This window comes from Pteronotus mesoamericanus, unplaced genomic scaffold (genome assembly GCF_021234165.1).
Source record: "Pteronotus mesoamericanus isolate MK-2021 breed Mesoamerican mustached bat unplaced genomic scaffold, CSHL_Meso_final contig_182, whole genome shotgun sequence".
Lineage (NCBI taxonomy): Eukaryota > Metazoa > Chordata > Mammalia > Chiroptera > Mormoopidae > Pteronotus > Pteronotus mesoamericanus.
In genome coordinates this window covers 17,013,477-17,036,851 of record NW_026555078.1, presented here as the reverse complement: position 1 = coordinate 17,036,851, position 23,375 = coordinate 17,013,477, and the positions used below count along the sequence as shown (strand labels likewise).

At 38.9% G+C, this 23,375-nt stretch overlaps 1 protein-coding gene across 2 annotated transcripts in view; it reads left to right on the top strand.

Moving 5' to 3' along the window:
- The window catches only part of TTLL5 (tubulin tyrosine ligase like 5), a 246,195-nt gene that overhangs the window by 76,992 nt on the left and 145,828 nt on the right, over window positions 1–23,375 (top strand). For both annotated transcript variants that reach the window (XM_054567237.1, XM_054567238.1), the window contains exons 19-25: window positions 3,131–3,169; window positions 9,386–9,543; window positions 10,468–10,774; window positions 15,360–15,480; window positions 18,160–18,306; window positions 19,425–19,528; window positions 22,303–22,427. In XM_054567237.1, the coding sequence (XP_054423212.1) occupies window positions 3,131–3,169; window positions 9,386–9,543; window positions 10,468–10,774; window positions 15,360–15,480; window positions 18,160–18,306; window positions 19,425–19,528; window positions 22,303–22,427 (1,001 nt within the window). The remainder of the gene's footprint in view (window positions 1–3,130; window positions 3,170–9,385; window positions 9,544–10,467; window positions 10,775–15,359; window positions 15,481–18,159; window positions 18,307–19,424; window positions 19,529–22,302; window positions 22,428–23,375) is intronic.

The window sequence follows — 23,375 nt, the reverse complement described above, 5'->3', positions numbered from 1 at the left end:
TTTTTTAACTGCAAAACAATTTTTATTTTTTTTCAGCTTGACAAGGGGTTTCTTCTAAAAAGGAAAATTTGATTTAACATTTGAAATTGACTCAATGTATTTTACCTTATTAACAAAATAAATGAGATACAATACCCATTCATGGGGAAACTATTGCAAAGTAAAAGAAATCTTTGTCAGCCAGATAAAAATATCTGCAAAAAGCTTAGAGCAAATGTTACACTTGATACTTGCTGAAAACTTTTCTCTGAGATTGGGCATGGAAAACAATTTTTAGACTCAGTCATAAACCTGTTCAAACTAATAGAACTAGATTGCATTAAAAAAGTTAACTGAGCATTGCACATTCAACAACCAGGAAAAAAATAACAAGAATAAAATATTCACCTATGTGTTCTTGGAAACTAAGATTATTTAGAAAGGTTACTTTTTCTTATAGCACAGTATTTAGTAAAATAAAAGATTGTTTGGATTCCTCCTACTTCTGAATTTTCTAGCATTGTGTCTTTTCTTTTCTGTTAGAAGAAGAGAGATAGTATTTCTAACCAAAGCTAATATAATTTTCTCCTGTCACTTAATCTTTATATTTTCAAAATTCTACCTCCCATATGTACCTTATGTTTCTGAAGTTTCATGTTTTAAACTGTTGCTGTCTATATCTTTCTCATTATACAAACAATTTTCAGTATGATTTAAGCTAAGCTAATAGTGATACAAATTTCTTATCCATTATAAACTAGATATACTTTTTATTAGCTGATTTAAAAGTTAGATGATTCAATCAATTCAGTTTTTCTAAATCTTTAATCTATTTTATCTAACTGCCTGGAAGTTTAAATGGCAGAACTTACTACTACTTTTTCTCAATCTATGTGTAAATATGTTTTGTTGACACAATTGCTTAGGAAGCTGTCTTGGACATTTCTAAGAAGCTTGTTTTTATAAATCTCATTTAGGCAAGCACTTGTGAAGTAACCTAATGGAATGATATCCTAAAATACAGTCCAGTTTTCCAAATTTTTGTGTTCAGTAGCTCTGCTTCTCTATGATAACCATTCATATTGTATAATTTAGATCTATGCCCTTAAAGTTATTCCAAGATTCTGTCAAGTGAGTGAAGAGGCCGCTCCACATTGCTGCGTGTGACGGACCACAGATTGGAGAGTTTGTGTAGGCATTCAGAAAGGAAGTGCCATGTGCTTTTATGAAGTTGATAAAAGGAAGTTTCACTACCTGAATTCCTGGGTAAAATGTTAGCCTTCCTTCAAAGGAGTCGCTCACAACTAGCACCATGTGAGTGCATTGGGCCAAGACTGAGGTGCTCCCCACTTCTTCCTACTAGTCTGGGGACCCGGTGCTCCCAGCGCTGCAACTGCCGACATGCCCATCCCTGAATTCTATTTCTAGCTATTGCCTGTATCTCTCTCCCAGCTCTTTTTATCCCTCAGTCTTATTTGGAGTCCCATGTTCTATTATAAGTGCCTGTTTACTAACTAGTCTGTCTACTTTACAAGTTGACTTATAAGAGTAAATACATTGTTATGTTCATTTTTGTCAGTATCAAGAATCTACCACATGGTAGGCATACACAAAAGCATGCATTGAAAAAAATTGAAAAATTGAAATTGTGTCTATTGCAAGCCCTAACTTCTTCCAATAAGTGTGTTTTCTTCAGTCTGAATTTATGTTTTCCCTCTTGCAGATTCCATTGTATTATTATCAGAACTACTTTCAAACTTATTCTTTAATCATTTCTTTTAGGTGAATTTTGTTTGCCTTTCCTCCCCCACTCCTCCTTCACCTACCCTCCCTGCCCTGGCAAACAGTGTTTTACATACTTTTTTTACAGTATGGCATTATTTTTAATTCTGATCTTAGTAACACCCAGGGATCTTGTAAACCATGTTTATCTCCTGGCCCTACCCTCAGACTGAAGTGTTAGTACTTACTGAAAAGCTGCCTACGTGATGGTAATGTGAAGCCATGATTGCAAATTAGTGGAGGAAACCATTATCTGATGAAAGTTGAAATCGTCTTGAGACTCTCTGATGACAGTGTGACAATATCAGGACATTAGCATGAATAGAAGACATGAGAAGGGAAAGACAAAACATTTTGGTTAAGACAAACTTTTCGTTTGATTTTCTATAGATAGAAAATCTTGGTATTGGTTGTATCTGTGTCTTAAAAAAAAAACCAACCCAGCCCATACCAAAGGTTACAGGTTGTATGATTTCATTAATATAAAGTATTGAAATGATACAATTTTAGAATGGAGAACAGATTAAAGGGAGCCAGGGGCGGGGGTAGGTAAGAGGTGTGTTGTCATAAAGGGGATCCTTATGGTGACGGAATTGTCAGTATCTTGTCTGTGGTGTTGGATACATCACTTTGCACACTGATACAATTGTGCTGAACTAAATAGACATATTTACAAATGAGTACAAGTAAAACCAGGGAAATTTTAAAGAGTGTTAGGTGAAAGGAAATCGAATGAGGAGAAAATATTTTTAAAGAAAAACAGAAGCCAATTTAAACACGAATGGCATTCACTTCCTGTGGTTAGAGCCCAAAAAGCGATGGAGAGCATCACTGGTGGGAAATCTGTTTCTCATGAGCAGCTTTTTGATCCCATGAGTACTGTGATTGGTTTCTTCTCCTAACACAGGTCGGTGAAAGTATAAAGAGCGCTGGAGTGTGAGAGCTAAGCCCTGGGTTCAAATTTAAACTTATTAAGCTCCGACTTTGGGCTTGTCACAAAATGTCTTTTTATAAATGGGGCTAATAATAACCTTCTTCACATGACTGTTGTAAAGAATAATGTGACTTGATTTGTGACTAGATGCACATAAGCAGGTAATTGTTATGATTTTTCTCTAGAATTCATTGATTCCATCCCTTTTGTTTTTTTCTGATCCTCCAAGCTCAGGGTACTCTATGTATTCTTGTCTGAGCATGTTCTCAATTCGTCTCTCTGCTTCTCCTCCAAGATGCCTTCCCTGGCACAATTCCACATGGAATCTGCAATACAAATTTCGGGGTGGGGGGGCGGTTGTGCATGCATGCATGTGAATTCAGGAAAGAATATCTGCACAGTGCTCTAACCCACTTGTCCTTTCTACTTCTGTAGGGGAAACCCAAGAAGAAGCTTATTGACAGGAAGAACACGGTAACTGACTTAAAAGTTGAGCAGTGTTTTACATGTGCATAATATGTAACCATGCACAGACTAAGTGCGATACTTCCTATAACCATTTTCAGTTTGGCTCAGCTTGAGTTGTAACATAAAAATCTTTGCTATTGAAACACTATTCTGTGGCAACTTTTTACAGACAAAGTGTGGGATTTATGTACTTATAACTACAGGTATATCATTTCAACTGATAACAATAGTATTCATATTTAGCAATGTAAGAGAGAGCAAAGCATTAATGACATTTCAAGACTACTTATGTTAGATTCAAATAAGAGGTTATTTTTTGGCGTTGACATAGCTGGGTCATATAGCTCTGTGCCTGATGAGATTGAAGAGAACTGCTTCCAATTTGCCATGGAACTAAAAGTATGCACAGTACCCGTGGCTGTTCCTGTTGGGCCGAGGGGAGAACGGTCTTAGAAGAAGGGCTGGGATGGCCGTGCCACACGGAAGGCTCCAACCACAAAAAAAACTCTTCAACCTAAACACACACCCTCTGACTTGAGACATTACATTCATCTCCTTTATTTTGTATCTCTTTAAAAAGCAAAATGAGAACATTTAGCCTTTTGTTCTACATTTAAGAAGTTTGTTACTCATCCAAATCCTTTGAAGCATAAATCTATTTCTTCTTTAAAAAATGAAAACAAACGATTACCATTTAATTAAAGGAAAACTGAGAGAAATCAAGCTTATTTCCAAGTGAAAGTCACACTTAGTTTATAAGTTTTCTCCAGATTTTTGTCAAGGGATATATCTTCTAGAGCATATGCTATCAATTTGGAAATTAGAAAAAAACAAGACAAGAAAAAAAAGATAAAATATTAAGCAACAAGAATACTTAAAGATCAATGAATTACCTCTTGTGTTTGTTTTTTGCCACTCTTTTTATATGGTCATCAGCGCTTAGGATTATGGGGGTGGTGCAGAGGGATAAGCTAGTGAAAGGCGGTGCGGCAGGCCATGCGCCGCAGCATGAAGCGAGTCTTAATGCATTTCAAGGGATTAAAGGCATATATAGTATGCTCCTTGACCACAATGGAAGGAGAAATCAGCAACAAGAGAAAATCTCCAAGTATTCAGGAATTAACAACGCATTTCTAAATAATCCATGGGTAAAGGAAGAAATCATGAAGGAAATTAGAAAAATTTTGAACTGAATGATAATAAGATATAAAATCAAAATGTGTGGGATACAGCTAAGAGAGTGTTTTAAGGGAAATTTATATCTTCAAATACTTACATTAGAAAACAGACGCCTAAATCACTGATCTAATGTCCATTTTATGAAACTTGAAAAGAAGGGTTACCCAAAGTAAGTAGAAGAAGGAAAACAACAAAGGACAGATATCAAATAAATTTTTTTAAAACCCAAACAGTACAGAAAATTAATAAAATCCAAAATTGTTCATTGATAAAATAGCAGAATAGATAAATTCTTATGTGGACTGATCTAAGAAAAAAACAGAACATTAACCGATACAAGAGAGGAAAGAGGGATATCACCATAGATCCTACAGACACACAAAAAAGAGAATATTATTAACAACCTTATTCTGCTACTTTGACAACTTAAATATCTGTATCCTTGTGGGGAGGGAACACTTAGCAAAACTGATATAAGCCAAAATAAAAATTTTGAATAGCCCTATACCTATTCAGAATATTGACTTTGCAATTAAAGTTTCCTTCCTGCAAAGAAAACTGTAGGCCCAGTAATTTCCCTGGTAAACTCTATCAAGCATTTAAGGAAAAATACCAGTCTGACACAAATCCTTAAAAAAATCTAGGAAGGGACACTTCCCAGCTTATTTTACAATGCCAGCATAACTGTGACACCAACATCTGACAAAGACATTAAAAAAAAATCACAGGCTAATACCTTCATGAACACAGACACAGAATTTCTTAAAAGGATGTTAGCAAATAGAAACCACCAGTATATAAAAAGAATAATACATGTGACTAAAGCGAGATTTTTCCCAGTATTGCAAGGTTGGTTTGACATTTGATTAGTCAATATAATTTATTATATCAAGTAAAGGGAAAAAAAACAACAGATGATCGTTTTCTTAGCTGCCAAAAAGAGAAAGAGGGAAGCATCTGATGAAATCTAATATGTTTATGAGAAAAACTCTTAGCAAATCAGGAACAGAAGGGAACTTTTTTAATCTGACAAAGGCCTTCTGTGAAAAAACTATTTCTGATATCACTGAATGGTGAAATGTTGAAGACTCTTCTCCTATGATTAATAATAAGGTAAGATGTCTGCTCTTACCACGTGTACTTCCTTTGTACTAGAGTCCTAAGCAGTATAATAAAGCAAAAAAAGAAAAAAGAAAAAGGAAAAAAAAAAGAAATAAAAGTCTTATTTTTTGGAAAGGAGGAAGTTAAGTGTCTGTTTTCTTGGATGACATGATCAGGCTAGTAGAAATCCCAAGGTATCTACAGAAAGAAGAACATACAGGTATACTTAGCAAGATCTTAGGATACAAGGTGAATATACTTAATTTAAAAAAAACCAAAAAACTTAATATACTAGCAGTAAATAATTGGAAAGGGAAATTTAAAATTCTATTTATAATAGCACTTGAAAATATAAAATTCTTAGGGATATATTTAACAAAATATGTATACAGTAAAAGCTACTAAATATACTGAGAGAGATTTATAAAGATCTAAATAAGTGGAGAGACTTAATATTGTAAATATCCATTCTCTCCAAATTGATCTGAAGATCCAGGGCAATCCCAACTGTTAGTCTAGTAGATATTTTTGGAAAAACTGACCAACTTTCTTTTCTTTTTTTATTTATATGGAAATGAAAGGACTTAGAATATCCAAGGTAATCTTGGAAAGGACTTAGAGTATCTGACTTACAGAAATTCTATAACGCGATAGTAATCAAAACTGGCAAATTGATTACTGGAACAGAATAAAGAACTCAGAAATAGACTAATATTTACATGGTCATTTGACTTTAAACAAAAGGCTTAAAGTAATCCAGTAGGGAAAGGAAACTTTAACAAATGGGACTGGAACTGAATATCATTATTTTTAAAAATAAAATTCAACCCCTATCTCTCAAAAATTAGAGATGATTCAGAGACATAAACACAAAAGTTATTACTCTAAAACTTCCTGAGGAAAATATCTATGACTTTGGGTTTGGCAAAAGTTTTTAGACATGACACAGAAAGCAATAAACAGAAAAACAAAAAGGAAAAATGGTAAGCTCAGTTTTCTCAAAATTAAAAACTTGTTTATCATAAGTTACTGTTAAGAAAATGACTAGGCCAGCCATTGAAAGGAGGATACATGAATAGCCAATATGCTCATGAGAATGTGCTTAACAACATTAGCTATCAGAGAATTGCAAATTTAAGTCTTGAGATACCACTAAACATCCAGCAGAATGGATAAAACTGTATCAACTCACCATGTCGTACATTTTAAATATCTTACAATTTTACTTGTGAGTTATACCTCAGTAAACCTGGTGGTGGGGGGAGTGCCTGACAACAACATCACAAGGTGAGGCTGTGGAGCTGATGGGACTCTCATAAATGGTCCTTGGCAGTATAAACTGGTACAAGCCCTCTAGAAAGAGGCTGGCAGTTTGTTAGAAGGCCTGGAAAATTTCCCCTGGAGATCTTTACCCAGGAGAAGTAAAAAATATATAACCACACAATGACTGCACAAAAATGTTTACAGCAGCTTCCTTCATGCTTTTCCAAAACTGGCAACAACCTGGTGTCTGGCAACAGGAGAGTAGAACTGTGGGTTGTACGCACAACAGACTAATCCTCAGCAATGAAAAGGGATTAATACCAATACATACAACGTGGATGAATCTCAGAAACACGCTGTATGAAAGGAAACAACACACAAGAGTTCATACTGTATGACTTCCTTTTTATGAAGTTCTAGAACAGGCAAAGCTGAGTATGTGGTGGAGAAATTTTGAACAGCGGTTTCCTTTGGGGCTGTGAGAAGGGGAGTGACCGGGGAAGGGCCATGAGTGCTTTCTGAGGGGATGCTCATGGCATTTGTCAGACTCACTAAATGGACATTTACTATGTGGGTATTTCACTGTGTATAGTTTTTAGCTCACCAAAAACAGTCCAAAACTCAAAACAAATATTGAATTCTAGGTGATGGTATGCATAGAGAAGTGTTTAGGTGTAAAGTGCACTGATGTCTATATCCAGCTTTGAAATGCTTTAAAAATTAGATGGATTGATGGATGGATAGAAGAATGGAAGATTGGATGTACATTTGATGAAACAAATACAGTAAAATATTCATTGTGGAAACTAGGCAGTGGGTAAATGGATATTCCCTATACGATGTTTACATTTTTCATTTAAATATTTTTATGATAGTTGGCAAAATAAAATGAAGGGGGTGTAGCTACAAGGTATGACAACTGATTTATAAGGAATTCAACTGTTACAAATTTGAAAATATCTGTATGTCAGCTGTGTGCTGGGCAGTCTGATCCAGTGATCAATAAGACAAGCCTGTTCCCTGCTCTGTTTATCAGATTCATATTTTTCCAGCATTTCCTGCCTCCATCCCTTGTACTAGTTAGGATTTATCTGTCTATTCAGGGTTTCTTAGAAGCTCCTAGTTATTAACGTTTCATTTTCCCTATTAATTGGCTAAAAGTTTACTTTCACCACTATATGTATGTATATATGAGAGTGGGTAGGGCAGTGTTTGGTTATTGGGACTATCACAAACTGATTTTGAACTATTTTTAATGTTCATTAATTTGCTTCCCGTTTCTGCCTCTGGTGTCAGGATCTTCCCTGTTCTTGGCTCAATTTCCTGCTCTAACGAGAAGGCCTCCAAAAGATTTACTATTCTGCCCTGGCTGGTGTGGCTCAGTGGATTGAGTACCTGCCTGTGAACCAAAAGGTCACTGGTTCAATTCCCAGTCAGGGCACATGCCTGGGTTGTGGGCCAGGTCCCCAGTTGGGAGCGTGTGAGAGGCAACCACACGTTGATATGTCTCTCCCTCGCTCCCTTCCTTCCTTTCCCTCTCTCTAAAAATAAATAAATAAAATCTTAAAAAAATTTCCTATACTGTTCACCCAGAAATCCCCAAAAGTCCTAAGTAGACTAAAAGACACAGCCTTTTCATTGAACTCAGGGGCTGAAAACTTCCAGAGAAATGAGAATGATTCTTTGATCTCAAAGGGAATATAATAAATACCTTGATTAATACAATACAAAATAAATACAGTAAAATACTTTGATTTCTAGAAAGTTCAAGAGGGAGAGTTCAAAGCTGCCTGACACTACCTTCTTTCCTGACCCAGTGACCAAGAGCCCTCTCTCTTTGGTTACCTGGTTATCTCTGCTGCCCTGTACTTTGCTGAGTCCTTGTCTGGATTGGACCTGTTACCCGTCGTTTCTCTAATTTGTGTTTTACTTTAATGTAACGCAGCTGTTGCCATCCCCTTTCCCCATCCCATTTCCCGTTTTTGAGGTGATTGAACTTAGCCTTGTCCTCCATCTGCTGCCTGCCCTTGTCTGTACTTGTGACTCCTAACTCCTGACCTGTCCTCAACACCTGAAGAGTCCCTACCACTTCTCCCTGCCTATTCACGTGACTAAGTAGGTTCTAAGGGAGAAGTTTGTTGGGTTGGAATGCTTGAGACTTGGTGCATCCCAAGGTCTTGGTAACTTTGTACTGAGACACGTGCCCTGTGAGTCTCAGGGAGCTCTGTGCTAACAGTCACAGGTTATCAGCCATTCCTCCCCTGGTCTCCACCTATGTTTATTAAGCACTGTACATTCAAAAGACTGTTGGTATAATTCTAAGTTATAATGAATAGCAATAAAATAACACCTCTAGCCACAACCTAGCCTGAGAGGTAAAATGTTACCAGTATATTGGGTAGCAATTTGTGATCTCTTCACTAAGTAGCCAGTATTACTGAATACTTAAAAATACTTAAGCATTGTCTTCAGATATATCTTTGTTCAGAACATTTAACACATTCAGACAGGCGGTTAGTGAAGTTTTGATGTAGATTCCAATATTTTGATTCATCTGTCAACCCTTTTAGAATTCACTAGAGTTACCTACTGTGTGTGCCCAGTCTGTTGTTATTAGGTTTCTCCCAAGCTTAGCCTTAGAATAAAGGAGAGAACTTCCCGATTCTTTTCCCCCCATAGAATAACTACAGATGGAGCACCGGAACTGAAGGTAGAGAGTATGAATTCAAAAGCCAAGCTGCACGCTGCTCTTTATGAGAGGAAGCTCTTGTCTTTGGAGGTGCGAAAGCGTAGACGACGGAATGGGAGACTGAGGGCAATGAGGCCGAAATACCCAGGTACGTGCTAGGGAGCTTCACCACAGTCCGGTACCCGGGCCCTGCCCAGCTGATTTAATCAGCTTCTTAATACTTGTTGAATCAGAACCTTCCTGACCACATATTCTTAATTTTTTGTGTATTCCTTTTTCTCTGAAACTGAATTTCAAAAGGATTATACATTTTAAACTTTCCGTTCTATAACATTTGTATTGAATATCCAAAGCACATACTTTTGGGCTTTTACTCATCTTTCAGCATCATATAATACCTGATACTTTAGAAATAGCTTCAGTTTAATTGAGTCCTGAGCATTATTGTTTGGGTTTTTCATGATTAGGTGTTAAGTCCAGTTTATCCTTTGACATCGCTAAATGGTGTAACAGTTTTAAACATGAACAGACAAAGGGGAATTTCTTTCTCTTCTAGAATCTCCCATATATGTTTGTCACTGACTAATTGACTGACTTCCTTCCTTCCCCTCCTTCCCTCATTTGTTGCGCACCTGTATGAGTCACATTAGTCAATGGGGTTTCATTGGTTAATAAATATTTGGTCCTTGTTCTCACAGACCTTCCAAGGCAGTGAAGGAGAAGGATAATGAATAAACATAGTAGAGAAAGATATTCCCCTGCTCTTTGTACCTTCATGAAAGATGCCCTTCTAAAGACCTTTGACACACTCTAGAGGTTACTAAGGTTTTTTTTGCCTTAAATTGTGAGAGAGCCATTGGTATTATGATGCAAACATCAACTGTAATGAAGATCATTACTAGGTTTTTAGAATATATAAGCTTGGAGAGTGACATGTGTATGCCATTAATTTTGTGTGTTATTTGTGGTCTGATTTAGATTGGGGTTTTTATTACAAAGATAAAAGGAAGGTATTGGGAGAGAGGAAAATTTAATCCTTTTTTCAGCAACATTAGTGATTCTTCGCATTTAGTGATTACCCAACCAGCTGAAATGAGTGTTAAAACTGAGACAGACAGTGAAGAGGAGGAAGAAGTTGCATTAGACAATGAAGATGAAGAACAGGAAGCCTTCCAGGAGGAATTCGCAGGGTCCCTTGGAGAAAATCAAGCCAAATACACATCCCCATTGACCGTCATGGTCGAGAACTCACCCAAAGAAAATGCCATGAAAGTTTCCGGATGGACTAATAAAGGTGAACAATGCTGCAAAATTGAGACTCGGGCGCCAGAGCCCAAATTTAACCTGTTGCAGATTCTCCAAGATAATGGCAACCTTAGGTATGTACCTTTTGTAATAGTAATAGTAAAACTGGTAACAGCTAATGTGTACTGTGCACCAGGTACTGTGCTGGTGGCTTTACAGCTATTTTTCATTTCTAATTCACAACGGTCCTATGAAGTAATGGCTGTGATTTGATGTTTGTATTAAAGAAGCTGAGTCTTGGAGAAGTTACTTGTCCAAGGTACAGAGCCATGATACAAACCCAGGTCTCATTGACTGGATGAATACTTGCTGGGTTTTAGTGTCAGGCACTGGGAGCACAAGGTGACTGAGACAAGGAGCTCAAGCAGCTCATGGTTTAGTATGGGGACACAAAGAGTGGGGCCTATGACCCCACTATGGACAAAGTCCTCTTAGGACACAGAAAAAGGACTGATTGGTCCTGCTTGGGAAGGCTAGAGAGATACTGGGGAGGGGGCAGTATTGGAACCGGGCTTTGAATGACGAGTAGGATTGCAGGGGGTTTGGGAGGCACCAACTACGTGTGGCAGTGCTAGCAGGGGAAACAAAGACACAGAGGTGTGACAGTGTCGGCATTCAGTCAGTCCCTCATCAAATACTGAGCGCCTGCTCTGTGCCAGGAATTGTGTTAGGCCCTATAGTATTGCAGTGGAGACCAAGACAGGCGGGCGGAGCTTACTCTAGTGGGGAAAACTGGCAGTAAACAAAGAAGCAGGGTAATCTCAGGCAGTGACAAATGCTTTGAAGACAGTGAAACAGGGTGCGGTGTTAGAATGTAATATTGGGCAGAGGGTTTCTTTAGATTGGTGTACGGACATGAAGAGGTGACCTTCAAGCTGAGTCCTGAATGATGAGAAGGAGGTAAGTCAGGCTATTGACAGGGGGCAGAATATTCCAGGCAGAACAGCAAATAGAAAAGCCCAGAAGTTGGAATGAGCGTGACAAGTCTGAGAAATAGATGAGTGTAGTGGAGGTACATGGAGAGAAGGGTATGGTAAGAAATGAGACTAAAAATTGGATGTCATTTGATAATAAAGGGCTTTAAGAGGAGCCTGGACTTTCTTTTTTCTTTTTTCTTTTTTTTTGATGGGTTAATTTTTAAGCAGGTGAATGGTATGGTCAGGTCCTGATTCAGAAAGTAAATTCTGATTGCGCTGTGGGCCGGTGATGGTAAGAGGAGAGCAGACGGCAGAGTGGTGAGTGCTAGGGGCTGTTAGAGCAGTCCAGAGCCAGGAAGATGGGGTCTTTGACCAGAGTGATGGCTGTAGGAATGGAGAGAATGGGAAGGACACAATGAAATTTGCAAGTTAAAGTTGTCAGGGCTTGGTCTCTGTACATGCAAGACCTCCAGAGAGACTTCTCCAAATTTGGCAACTTGGCGATGCCATCACGCAGTGTAAGGAGCATAAGAGTTAGCTTCATCATAGAAATAATGTTTCATTTGGGACATAATGAGGTGGAAGTGCTCTGGGACGAAGATGTACAGGAGACAGGTGAAAATACAGCTTTGAAGGTCAGAGTTGAACGGGGTTGTAGAGTTGATAGTTAGAAACTTCAGAGTGGGCAGGCTTGTCCAATTCACGTTGGTTCAGCAAGCATAGACACGGAAAGAAGGGGGAGAGTTGAGCCCTGGGGAACACCAGTGTTGACTAGTGTCAAGAGACAAGAAATAGCAGAGAGGTTGGCATCAAACCAACCTCTGATGGTGTAAAAAAGTTTCGAGCTGTAGAGTGCCTCAGACAGTCCACGTGAGGGTGCAGAGTGAAAAGAGATGCCTGCATTTATGACTAGGGGTGGTTTTAGTGGGTAGAAGAGAAATTGGGTGTCGCGGAAATAAGAAAGCAAGTGTGAACTAACTTTTCAGAGGATTTGGCAATGAAAGGAAGGTGGGAATACAGGAGAGAGAGCAAGCCAAGGGAAAGGATTTTTTTTTTTTTTTTTAAAAACAGGTAGGGATTCCGGAGCATATTTATAGACCAGGGGAAGGACTTGATGGGAAGAGGAATAGAGATGCAACACAGCAGTGGCTGTACTGATAGAGAAGAGTCCTAAAGGAAGGTGAACAGAGGCTAGTGGAGGGTTATTTCTTCCTGTAAGTCAGAAAGAAAGCACTGTGGGACGGATGCATTGGTTAGAAGTTACAGGGGAAGGAAGTTTAGGTATTTATGGGTGACGGCTTTTATTTCCTAAGTAAGAGGTCAGTTCTTAGACTACGCGGGTGGAGAGTGATATTGGGATTTGGGGAATGGGGTGCGAGAGTTAAAGCTTGGAGCAGTCTGCGGAGAGTGAGAGTGGTTCCGTTAGCAAAGAGCACACTGAACGCGGTCAGGAGACCTGGGCTCTTGCTTTTTAGTGCTTACCGACTGGCTCTGAGATCATGGACCAGTCAGAGAGCTGCTCTGCGCCTCAGTTTCCGTTCTGTTAGGCCAAAAAATGGGATGAGACCAGTGTTTTTCAAACTGTTTTCTGGAGGGGAAAAAAAAGACTCTGCTGAATTGACATAGAACTTTTCAAAACCACTGGACTATATTCTAAGGCCCTTTCCAGAAATAACATTCTGCTGAGCTGTCGTGGATATAAATTATTTCTTCATAAATCTTATGGATCTCCCTTCCAATGAGTAAACTGTTGTAATTGCAGGGTGTGTTAATATAAATTAGTGGTTTTCAGACTATTCTTTGGAGTTGCCCATCATTCTGTGGGGCATCTCAGTGGCTACTGGGAATCTGGAGAAGGCCCGAGGCATGGATTCAAGACTCCAGGCCCTGGCCCCCACTTGTATACTTTGAATACCGAGGATCCACATAGGCTTTTAGTCTTTTCTTTCCTTTTTTAAAAAATTGTTGTTCAGTTACAGTTGTCCTACTTTTTCCCTCATTGCTCTCCCCTGCTCCACCCTTTTATTCTTTAAAAAAAAATAGGTTTTTTCCATGTAAATCATGGTGGTTTTCATTCTTTCATTTGGGGGAGTGGGGAGCTTGTTTCAAATGACTGGCTGACCAGTGTTTCTAATACCTTAGGGACAAATTTAGGATTAACACCCCAGGGATCTGTTTAACAAAGGCAGAAAACTCACTGCTTGTTCATTTGATTTTCAACAGCAATTTGCAACAAAATTATGATTGAAACCTCAACTTCTAAGTACCAATTCCCTTATCCAAAGACCTTCATGTTTTAGTATTAAAGGATGAATCAATAAAATTGGGCATTCTGCTGCATTTGGAGGTGTCTGACACATGCTCATTATATTGCACATGAATTCATTGACCAAAATTGAGAATCTTTTTCATTTTGACTTGAAAGGAATTTGTTGTGGAGGTAAAGCTTATGGGAATGGTTGAAGGGAAAGTGGCGTAAGGTCCCCAGGTGAACAGGAATATAATGATTATCCTTGTTAAGAAACATTTAGATATATAAATTTATTTTTTCAAAAGTCACATTGTACTCCCATAGACTATCCCTATTAATAACAAAGATGTTGCCTTACTTATATTTCGTGCTCTGAAGATCTTAGGTATTAAACTCTGAAAAGCACACCTGCTCCTCACCCTGACTGCCCCCTACACCAGTCCCTCCAACACACACATAGACCTAGACCCTCTTGGGTCTTCCAGTTTACTCTGGATGAGTCCTTCATCCTAACCTTGGAGGAACAGTGAGTAGAAAGCATCCAGTGATTGCATGTGTGAGGATTGTAAACAAAATTTGTGTTGGGCCCCAGTCTTCGCTGACGTCATTTTGGCGAGAGTGTCAGAAGGCCGATCAGCTGAAGTAACCAAAATCTCTCCTGAAAGAAAACAGATCTGCTACAATTAGCAGCTGGAGTGCAAACCATCAGTGTCTCTCTGGTACTCCTGTCTTCTACCCTATAGCTTATCACATTTCCTGGTTTCCTACCGAGACTGCCAGTCAGGAATCAGGCGGGTTCTTCCAGTGATGTCGCTGAGGTGCTTTTTAGTGTATGTGAGGATTTCTTTTTCCCACTGAACATCTGGGCTTGTCCTAGCCTGCCTATGCCAAACTCTGTTGGACCTCACTCATTTGTTCTGGGCTTCAGCCACTCCTGTCTTGTAGTTGAGGAAAGCATGACCTTAAAACTTGGTCTCAAAAGTTCCTTTGTAGCATTTATCTATTTCCTGCTTTGGAGGCTTTTGCACACCAGAAATATTAGTTGCCATAGCAAAAGCTTTACTTTTGCACTAACTGATAAGTATGTTCTTAAGGGCCTTTAAGGCAGAAGATTTTTTCTATGTTAATACAAAGGCTCTTGTGAAGATTCAGTACTTTCCCTGCCCATTCCCCCAAGAAAGTTTTTTAAAAAGTTCGAAGAAATATATAAGGGTAGGAAACCTGATTTTCTATTCTTGTTGGATTTCCTCCCATGGTAATAATGAGAAAATAAATAGGATTCTCCATCTCTGATTTCTTTAATAGAAAACAAACTCATGTACTGTTTAGAAGGAATCTTTCTTTATTCAGTGACTGTACGATTTATGGGCTTTATTTCTCTTAGCCATCCCAATAGAAGTACCCTCAAAGGCCACTTTCAGAGAGGCAAGTGCACATTGGGTAGGCTTACCATTTAGCCTCCTAACGGTATGTTGTTTTGGATTTCTATAGCAAAATACAGGCCCGAATAGCATTCTCTGCCTATCTCCAGCATGTTCAAGTTCGCATGATGAAAGACAGTGGAAATCAAACCTTCAGTGCCAATTGGGCTGCCAAAGAAGATGAACAGATGGTGAGGCTCTTCTCGTTGGAACTTTTTTACTTTCCCTTTTCTTTTTTTCTATTAGGGTAAAGAGCAACATAGTCTTCGGGTAAAGAAATTATTTCATAGTCTAGAGAACTCTCTTACTTCAATGTGAAGTAAATCTTTGTTCTGGCGCCATGTCCATTGTCCTACATGTTGAGGGCATCAATTTATTTGATTCCAAAAATGTAAACTGATTGCTCATTAGATTCAGGCCCCATGGAAGGCCCTCAAAAAGAATAACAATTAGAATCTTTTCTCTAGAAAACTTAAGTTTTGTCAACTCTTTGAGGGAGGCACTATCATCCCCATTTTACAGATGAGGAAACAGACCTCGAAGAGGGAAGTAACTTGCCTATTGCCCCACAGCTTGTAATTCGTGAAATTGGAACTGGAGCTCAGATGTTATAATTGTCCATTATTTGCTCTTCCATTGTTTCCATGATTCATAAGGCCTTTATTTTTCTGTCCTGAAGTTAGCTCTTTGGAAGTCAGCACTTTATCATAGGCCCTCTGAGAGTGTACCATTCTCCATTTTAACATTTTTTCTTTACTAGTTGTAACTTTATAAAATTCTTAGATTACTGGAAACAAACTTGTGTAATAATTTTTACTGCATATCAGTCATTTGAACATACCTAGAATTTAATATTCTAGCAAGGTTTTTCCTTTTGGATCAGAATGACAGGGAACTTCAGTTTTTTGGTAAGGTCAGTGCTTAGGGAAGATGCCACTACCCTCCGATAGTCTTTTAACCACAGGAATCTATCACCAAAAAACGAGGGACGTTTTAAGTCTGAGAAAGCTGCTTCCTTTGTCCAATTAAGTGGTGTCCCTACCTTTATTTCCAGTTCTCCACATACGAGAGACATGCAATATGCCAGGCTTATAATAAAAACATGATGGCTATCCCAGAAAACCACTTGTGAATTTAAAGTAGCCAATGCAACCCAGAGATAAAACCTTGTGTGTTGTGGATAATCCTTCAGCCATCAGTGGAAAATGTAGCTCTGCTCTTTCCAAGTGGAAAATTAAAACTGCCTTTTTGAGAGTCAGTTTGTCTGCTCCACTGTGAAAAAATAATGTTTTAATATAACAGCTTAAACCACCCTATAGTAAAGAGAGCAGAGTAGAACTATGAAATCCAACCCTCTAGTTATGAGTCTATTTCTTTATACTGGAGTAAATTGGCACCAAAGGACAATGAACCAAAATCAAATTCAAGAAGAAAAATGTATCTCAGAAGAGGATAACCATTCAAGTGTTGGCTTGGAATTCACACAGGATTTCTATGGGGCTTTTTACAAGAATATTTAGGATCATCACTGCAAAACTTAATACCAGTTCTGTGCATTTATTTTGAAAATATATCTAGAGCACAAACCCTAACCCATTCCCTGAGGATTGTGGCAGTGGCTTTCTTTATGAGGAAGGTAGGTACAGAATTGCCTCTCTGGTCCAGGTGAGGGTTAGAGATTCTTTATCATGTAACTCACAGAAAGCACTTTAATGTAGGGTCCCAGCATCAGTCATCTTCAGGCAGTTGTATTGTGTTTGGCAGAGGAAGGAAGGAACAACTATTTTTAAGACCTGTGGCCTTGCAAAAATCTGTCTTTGAAGCACTTGTGATGTTATGAATGGTCTGATTGGTGTGTATTCAAATTTCAAAATCCTTTGTACTATCTCAGATGAGATGCATTCTTTCTTCCCCTTAGGGACCTCCCACTGTGCCCAGCTTGCCAATCCTTAATTCTAAAGGCGCCCTCATCCTGGGGAAAGAAAGAAAAATCACCCTGTAAGCATAGTAACAGTACTTTCTTTCCCTTCATTACTGAACTTTTTAAATCAGTAGTTTCCACTCTTCACCTACGTTCTTCATTACGCACACGATTCTTAACTGCTTCATTCTATTTCTTTCTTTTTTTTTTTCCTACTGAAAGTGTTCAATAGAAATTGTCTCCTACTGGTCCTATCCAGGGCCTTATTTTGGTCATGGTCCTTTACAGCTTCAGCCCCTTGGAAGCTTTGGACATGGGAGCCTTTCCTCCCTCAGCTTCCATGCTGCTGTTTTGTCTTGGCGTTCTTCCTACATTTCTGATGTTTCTGCCGTGTGATTTTGTGCTTGTGCGCACGCTGTGTGTGTGTGTGTGTGTGTGTGTGTGTGTGTGTGTGTGTGTGGTTGTTGGTGGTTTTTGTTTTGTTTTTCTGATTTTTCCTCTTCTTGCCACTAAGCACAACTATTTCTGTATTCTTTCTCTACCTCCTTACCTTTGATACTTCATCTGCTCCCATGGTTTTAGTTTTCACTCCCTTCTTTGCACCTTTCCCTAAATAGCCTTCTCTGATCATGCTAGTAGAAGTGAGATCTGCACTTAAATTATGGTAATACCGATTGTATATGAGTTATGACAGTCTTACAGCTATTACTTTATTGCATAGTTATTGATTTTGACTTTCCAGTTGCCAGCTTATTGAGGGAAGAGAATGCATTTCTTCTGTTTTGTGTCTTCCTGTATCCTTCTTATACTTAACATGTTTGTTCTGAGTCTTATTTGTTGAAATGTACAGTTTGCTGCTTCTCACATCTCTGTTGTATAGTTTCTTGATAGCTTGTCTTCTGTCGCTTAGCACAATCCCTGTTTTTTCCCAATGACTTTGAACTTGTAGGAGCTAGTGGTTCGTTTCCTCAAGCGAGCGTCAAGTAACCTCCAGCACTCCCTGGGGATGGTGTTGCCCAGCCGACGGCTGGCACTCCTGGAACGCAGAAGAATCCTGGCCCACCAACTAGGTGACTTTATCATTGTGTACAACAAGGTTGGTGGTCCATCTGTCAGTCTTTGCTTTAGATTATCATATATTGTCAGAAATGTGCTAGACCCTCCATCCCGGTGGGTGGAGAGGTCTTTCTCTTACCTAACATCATTACCTCCCGTGTGTGACTGTCAAAGGGAACCGGACCCAGCTGGGCTGAAAAGCTACTAATTCATTAGTTCTGAAAGCCCCAGCGGCCATAGTTACCTCTTATCAAAAGGCATATTCCTTCCCAGCGCCATGGTACCTGAGGTGACTCCCGGGCGAGGTGATTTTGCACTGTCGTTATTGTGCCTGTAGACAGTGGTGAATTGATTACTTGAGAGCTAATTTGAACTGTGGATTTAATACAGTGACGATCTTTTTTTCCTGAGAGAGTTAAGCTTTGTTCTCTAGAACATTTTAACCAGTGACATCATTTTTAATGAAGCCCAGGAAATATACTATTTGGTTCAAATATTTTGCAAAGCACCTTTTATCCAAGGGTCTCAGAATGCTTTAGAAATGTCTTTTTAAAATTTTTTTATTTATTTTTTTGCTTATAAAATGTATGATCATTTTGCAGAAGGGAAAGCTGAGGCCTGAAAATTTAAATGACTTTTTAAAAGATGAATGGAATGGTCAGTAGACCGTTAACGCAACCAAGTCCATAGCCACGATTTATTCCAGATCTGTTGAGAATTTTGGTATGTCTTGTATCAGTAATGAATTTATTCATTTTGAGTACTGGTACAGGAGTATCTTTGAAGATATATCTTTCTTCTCCATAATTGTAACAAAATGCAGTCTGCTGTCACATTGTTAAAGCTGCAAGTGTGACCACAGATGTTACTAAAGTACTATAAAAAACCCTTTTCTCAGCAGGTAATGTGAATAGAAAGTAAAAACGTGATAAAAATTTACATTTATTCTGCAGCTTATATTTGGAAACTTTACAATGTTTCAGGAAATAATGGCAGAGAACAATAGATCAAATTTATAGGTGGCAGAAGTACACAGAAGAATTAAATGTCTTTGCTCCAAAGACAGTTAACCTAAGGCTGTGAAACCAGATGATGAAGTGTGCATTTATCAGGAGTCAGTTTTATCTTGTTTTTCTGTGGGGGTTGGGGCCTGGGTAGGAAACAGAACAAATGGCTGAAAAGAAATCGAAGACGAAACTTGAGGAAGAAGAAGAAGATGGGGTGAATGCAGAAAATTTTCAGAAGTTCATCAGACAAGCAAGGTAGAAGACATTCTTGAAGAATAAAAACTATCTTATTCCATCTTCCACACTGTCCCATTGAATTCCCAATATTCCCTTGTTTCTAACATACGGGTGTGAGTAAAGTCACTGTTAGAAGGGGAAAAAAAAGTTTCTTAGGCTTGGCCTCTTCATATCTCAGCCAGTTATGTTGCTGTTGTCATGGTTTCAGTTATCAAAACACTGCTGCTGGGTATCTGGGCTCTATTTCTAGACAGCCTTCAAAGTACACATCACTCAAAGTGCTGAGAGAGCCCTTTGGAAAGCTGGAGTTAGAGGCTTCTAGTGTTGACTGGATCTGAACTTATCCCTGGCCTACTAAAGCAGGGAGATGACCAAATTTTGCCTATGTTAAGTGGGTTGAGGAATTGGCCATTTCTCAGCACTGTGAGGGTTACGCCTAATTTATATAAAATAGACCAAACCCTTCATGCTTAGGGTTCGCCTTTTGGGATTGAAAAGTTCAGCATTTGGCTCTCTATCTTGATATAAATCAGCAGGCCATTTTGTCCATTTATAATGTCTCCAAAAGAAGAGGTAACAAAGGTATTTGATTTTAAATTGTGTATGATTCATTCTTAAAGGCCATTGTCTAAAACAGACTTATAAAACCAGTAAAATAAAGGATAACCCCATTCATTGGTCCTCAGCCATCAAACTCACAGTGGGAGAGACAGGCAGTAAAAAAGCTACCATTGCTGGTGTGGCTCAGTGGATTAGGTGCCGCCCTGCACACCAGAGGGTTGGCGGTTTCATTCCCAGTCAGAGCACAAGGCTGGGTTGGGGGCCAGGTCCCCAGTTGGGGGTGTGTGAGAGGACGCTTTGACGTTTCCCTTGCATATCATTGTTTCTCTCCCTTTCTCCCTCCCTTCCCCTCTCTCTAAAAATAAATACAATATTTAAAGAAAGAAAGAAAAATCAACTCTCGGTTGATTTGTGAAGCTACATCAGGTGGTGGTTTATCAGTCACCAACATAGCATGATCTATGTCTAATGTCTTGTATAGACCTAGCCAGAGCCTCAGTGTCATGTGCTTAAACACAGCAAACAAACACATCATTTTTCAGGAGTTCATAATTATGTAGTCATTTTGTTGACATTCTTGGGTCTTGAGTAATGCTATTGATAAAGCAGGTATAGAAACAAAGCAAGAAACTGTTTCTCACATCAACATTATAAAAATATCTATAGAAGAGAAAAAAACTAGATTATATTAAGAAAATGGTTCTTTTAAAGTAAAAAGGCTAATTTCTAGTTTCTTCTGGGGATCTTAAACATCCCTAAAATATTTTTTAAGAAAAGAAAGAAAGAAAAAGCAACTTTTGAAAATGTGATGTGTATTCCCCTTCAGGCCTAACTTGGAACAAAAAATGTATTACATATACATTTAACTTGGATATAGATTTGGAGATAATATGTATTTACAACCGATTGTGGATTAGATGTTGATTGTTGGAAATAGGTGGTAGCATCTGTTCTACTACGTTTGGGGGGTACATGGATGATGCCTTTGTCAGGATTGGTCAATTCAAATATCTGCAGGAGCCAGGCAGGGAAACATAAATTAGGAGGGGAAGATGAGGAATAAGGCAGCTTGTATTTTGACCAGGCTTAACCTTCCCCTTACAGCATTCTGTGAAGGGCCAGATAAAACACCAACAGGCAGAGGCAGTTGCCTGTTTGCAGCCCAGCTTTAGGCCTTTGGTAGTTACTTGAGGTCCTTATCTTGTGGCACTTTGCTACTTTGGAGCCCTTGGCATTCACCCTGAAACTTACAGAGGCTGTTTCCTAGGTTGTCAGTACAGTGTGTGCTGAGGATGGGATATAGTTTCTTTGTACTAATGCAGGAATATTTTGCTTATTTGAAGGCTACTTATCTGGAACATAACCAGGCTTCGGGCGGGGGGAATGCAAAAGCCACCGAGAGACTTCTCTAGGTGTTATAAAATCCATGCATAATGCACAGACTAGGAGAATCTTACAGGCCTTCGTCTATTTCCTTATACTGTCCATTCTATGGGCGTTCGTAAAGCGCATATATTTTCAATCCTAGAAGTGACCTAGAGACCATCTACCTCGTTCTCCCTCGTGGTGCAGGTGGTCAGGGAGCCCCTCCTTGGTCACGTGGTGGGCCTCCCTTGTGCCGACATGGACAAAAGGGCGAGTGGCTCCTTCGTGAATATGCAGTCACCTAGAAGTGAGCTGGTCAAACTGCAAAGGGCTATGTAAGAAATACCTCAGAGTGTGGGCTGCCTGTAGTCTCTCTGACTTTGTAGCATATTCTTTAGAAATATAAAAACCATTCTTAGCTGGGAGCCATACAAAACCAGGGTGCTGGTGGGATTTGGCCTGCAGTCTGTAGCTTGTGGACCCATGACCTAGAACACGGCCGTCAATAGAACTTTCTGTGTTATGGCTACTGATTGCTTGAAATGAGGCTCATGTAACTGAGGAAAAGGATCTTTAAATTTCTTTAATTTTAATTCCTTTAAATTTTTAATAGTCACATATAACTCGTGGCCACCATATTGGACAGTGCAGATCTAGAAAATTCACTGTGGAATGAATAAAGTTGTATCATACTTTACATTTTTAGATTACTTATATTGTATTTAACTAGCTATTAATAGGGGGTTTTCAGCTTATGCTTTTCATTGTCCCATTTTCCAGCTTACTCCATTTCTGTAATAAAATCTAGTGGAAAGATTTTCCAGAACAGCTTCCTATTCTGACCATGCTTTCTCTCTTCATTTCAGTGAGGCCGAACTGGAGGAAGTGTTGACTTTTTATACCCAAAAGAACAAATCTGCAAGTGTCTTCCTGGGGACTCACTCAAAACCTAAAAACAGCAACAGCTATTCTGATAGTGGGGCAAAGGGTGGTAAGTATATTGGTTAATCAGTGAAAAATAAGAAGAACAAGTGAAAAAATGAGATGCAAAGAACAGCCAAATAGATATTGTGCTGCTTAATAAGCACAAGTAGACTCCAAGGTGGTGGAATCTCACAGTGTCGGGGTAGGGGATAAGGAGGCTTTACATTTTTGTACTAATGGCAGAGGAGGGACATGATCTGAGTTTTTTAATGATAATTAACAACAGAGAGCTTTTCAAGACAAATGAACAGCCAACATTTAGTGAATGCTCATATTACTATCTGCTGGACATGACCTTATTTATTTATTTTTTTTACTTCCAAAAAACAAATGGTGTAGGTGCTACTATAAAACTTCTTTACAGATGAGAAAATAGAAGCCAAAAGAGACTAATTTGCTCAAGGGTGCCCATCACCGTGCTGTGGGACAGGGTCTGGAACCTTTGCCTGTCTGCCTCAGATCACGTGCTCTTAATCTGTTCTCCTGCCTCTCCTAATGATATCTCACTTCTGTTAAATTATTTGCTCCCTCTGGCTCATCACTAGTGACATGTGGGGTAGGAGAATTCTTTACTGTGTAGGACCGTTCCATACCTAGTGGGGTGTTGAATATCCTTAGTCCTGTTCCCTAAGTTCTGTGAACTTTTTTCGGTCACTGTGATAACCCAGAATGTTTCCACATTTTTCTACAAGTTCTTGGTGCTGGGGAACTCTGTGATTGGGGATTTTAAAATTGATGTAGACCAAAGTATCTCGGTCACGCGATATTATCAAAAAGTAGCAGTGATATTGTGTTATAAACACAGCTCTGTGCTTTCTATATGAGATTCATTTAAAATCTAGATGGGAGTAAAAGACATGGGTAATCAATAACCTAATTATGTTAAGGAGCTAAACACTAGATTCAAAGATGGAGACTTTTTTCCTGCTCCTAAGGCCACCATGGTCTAATATGG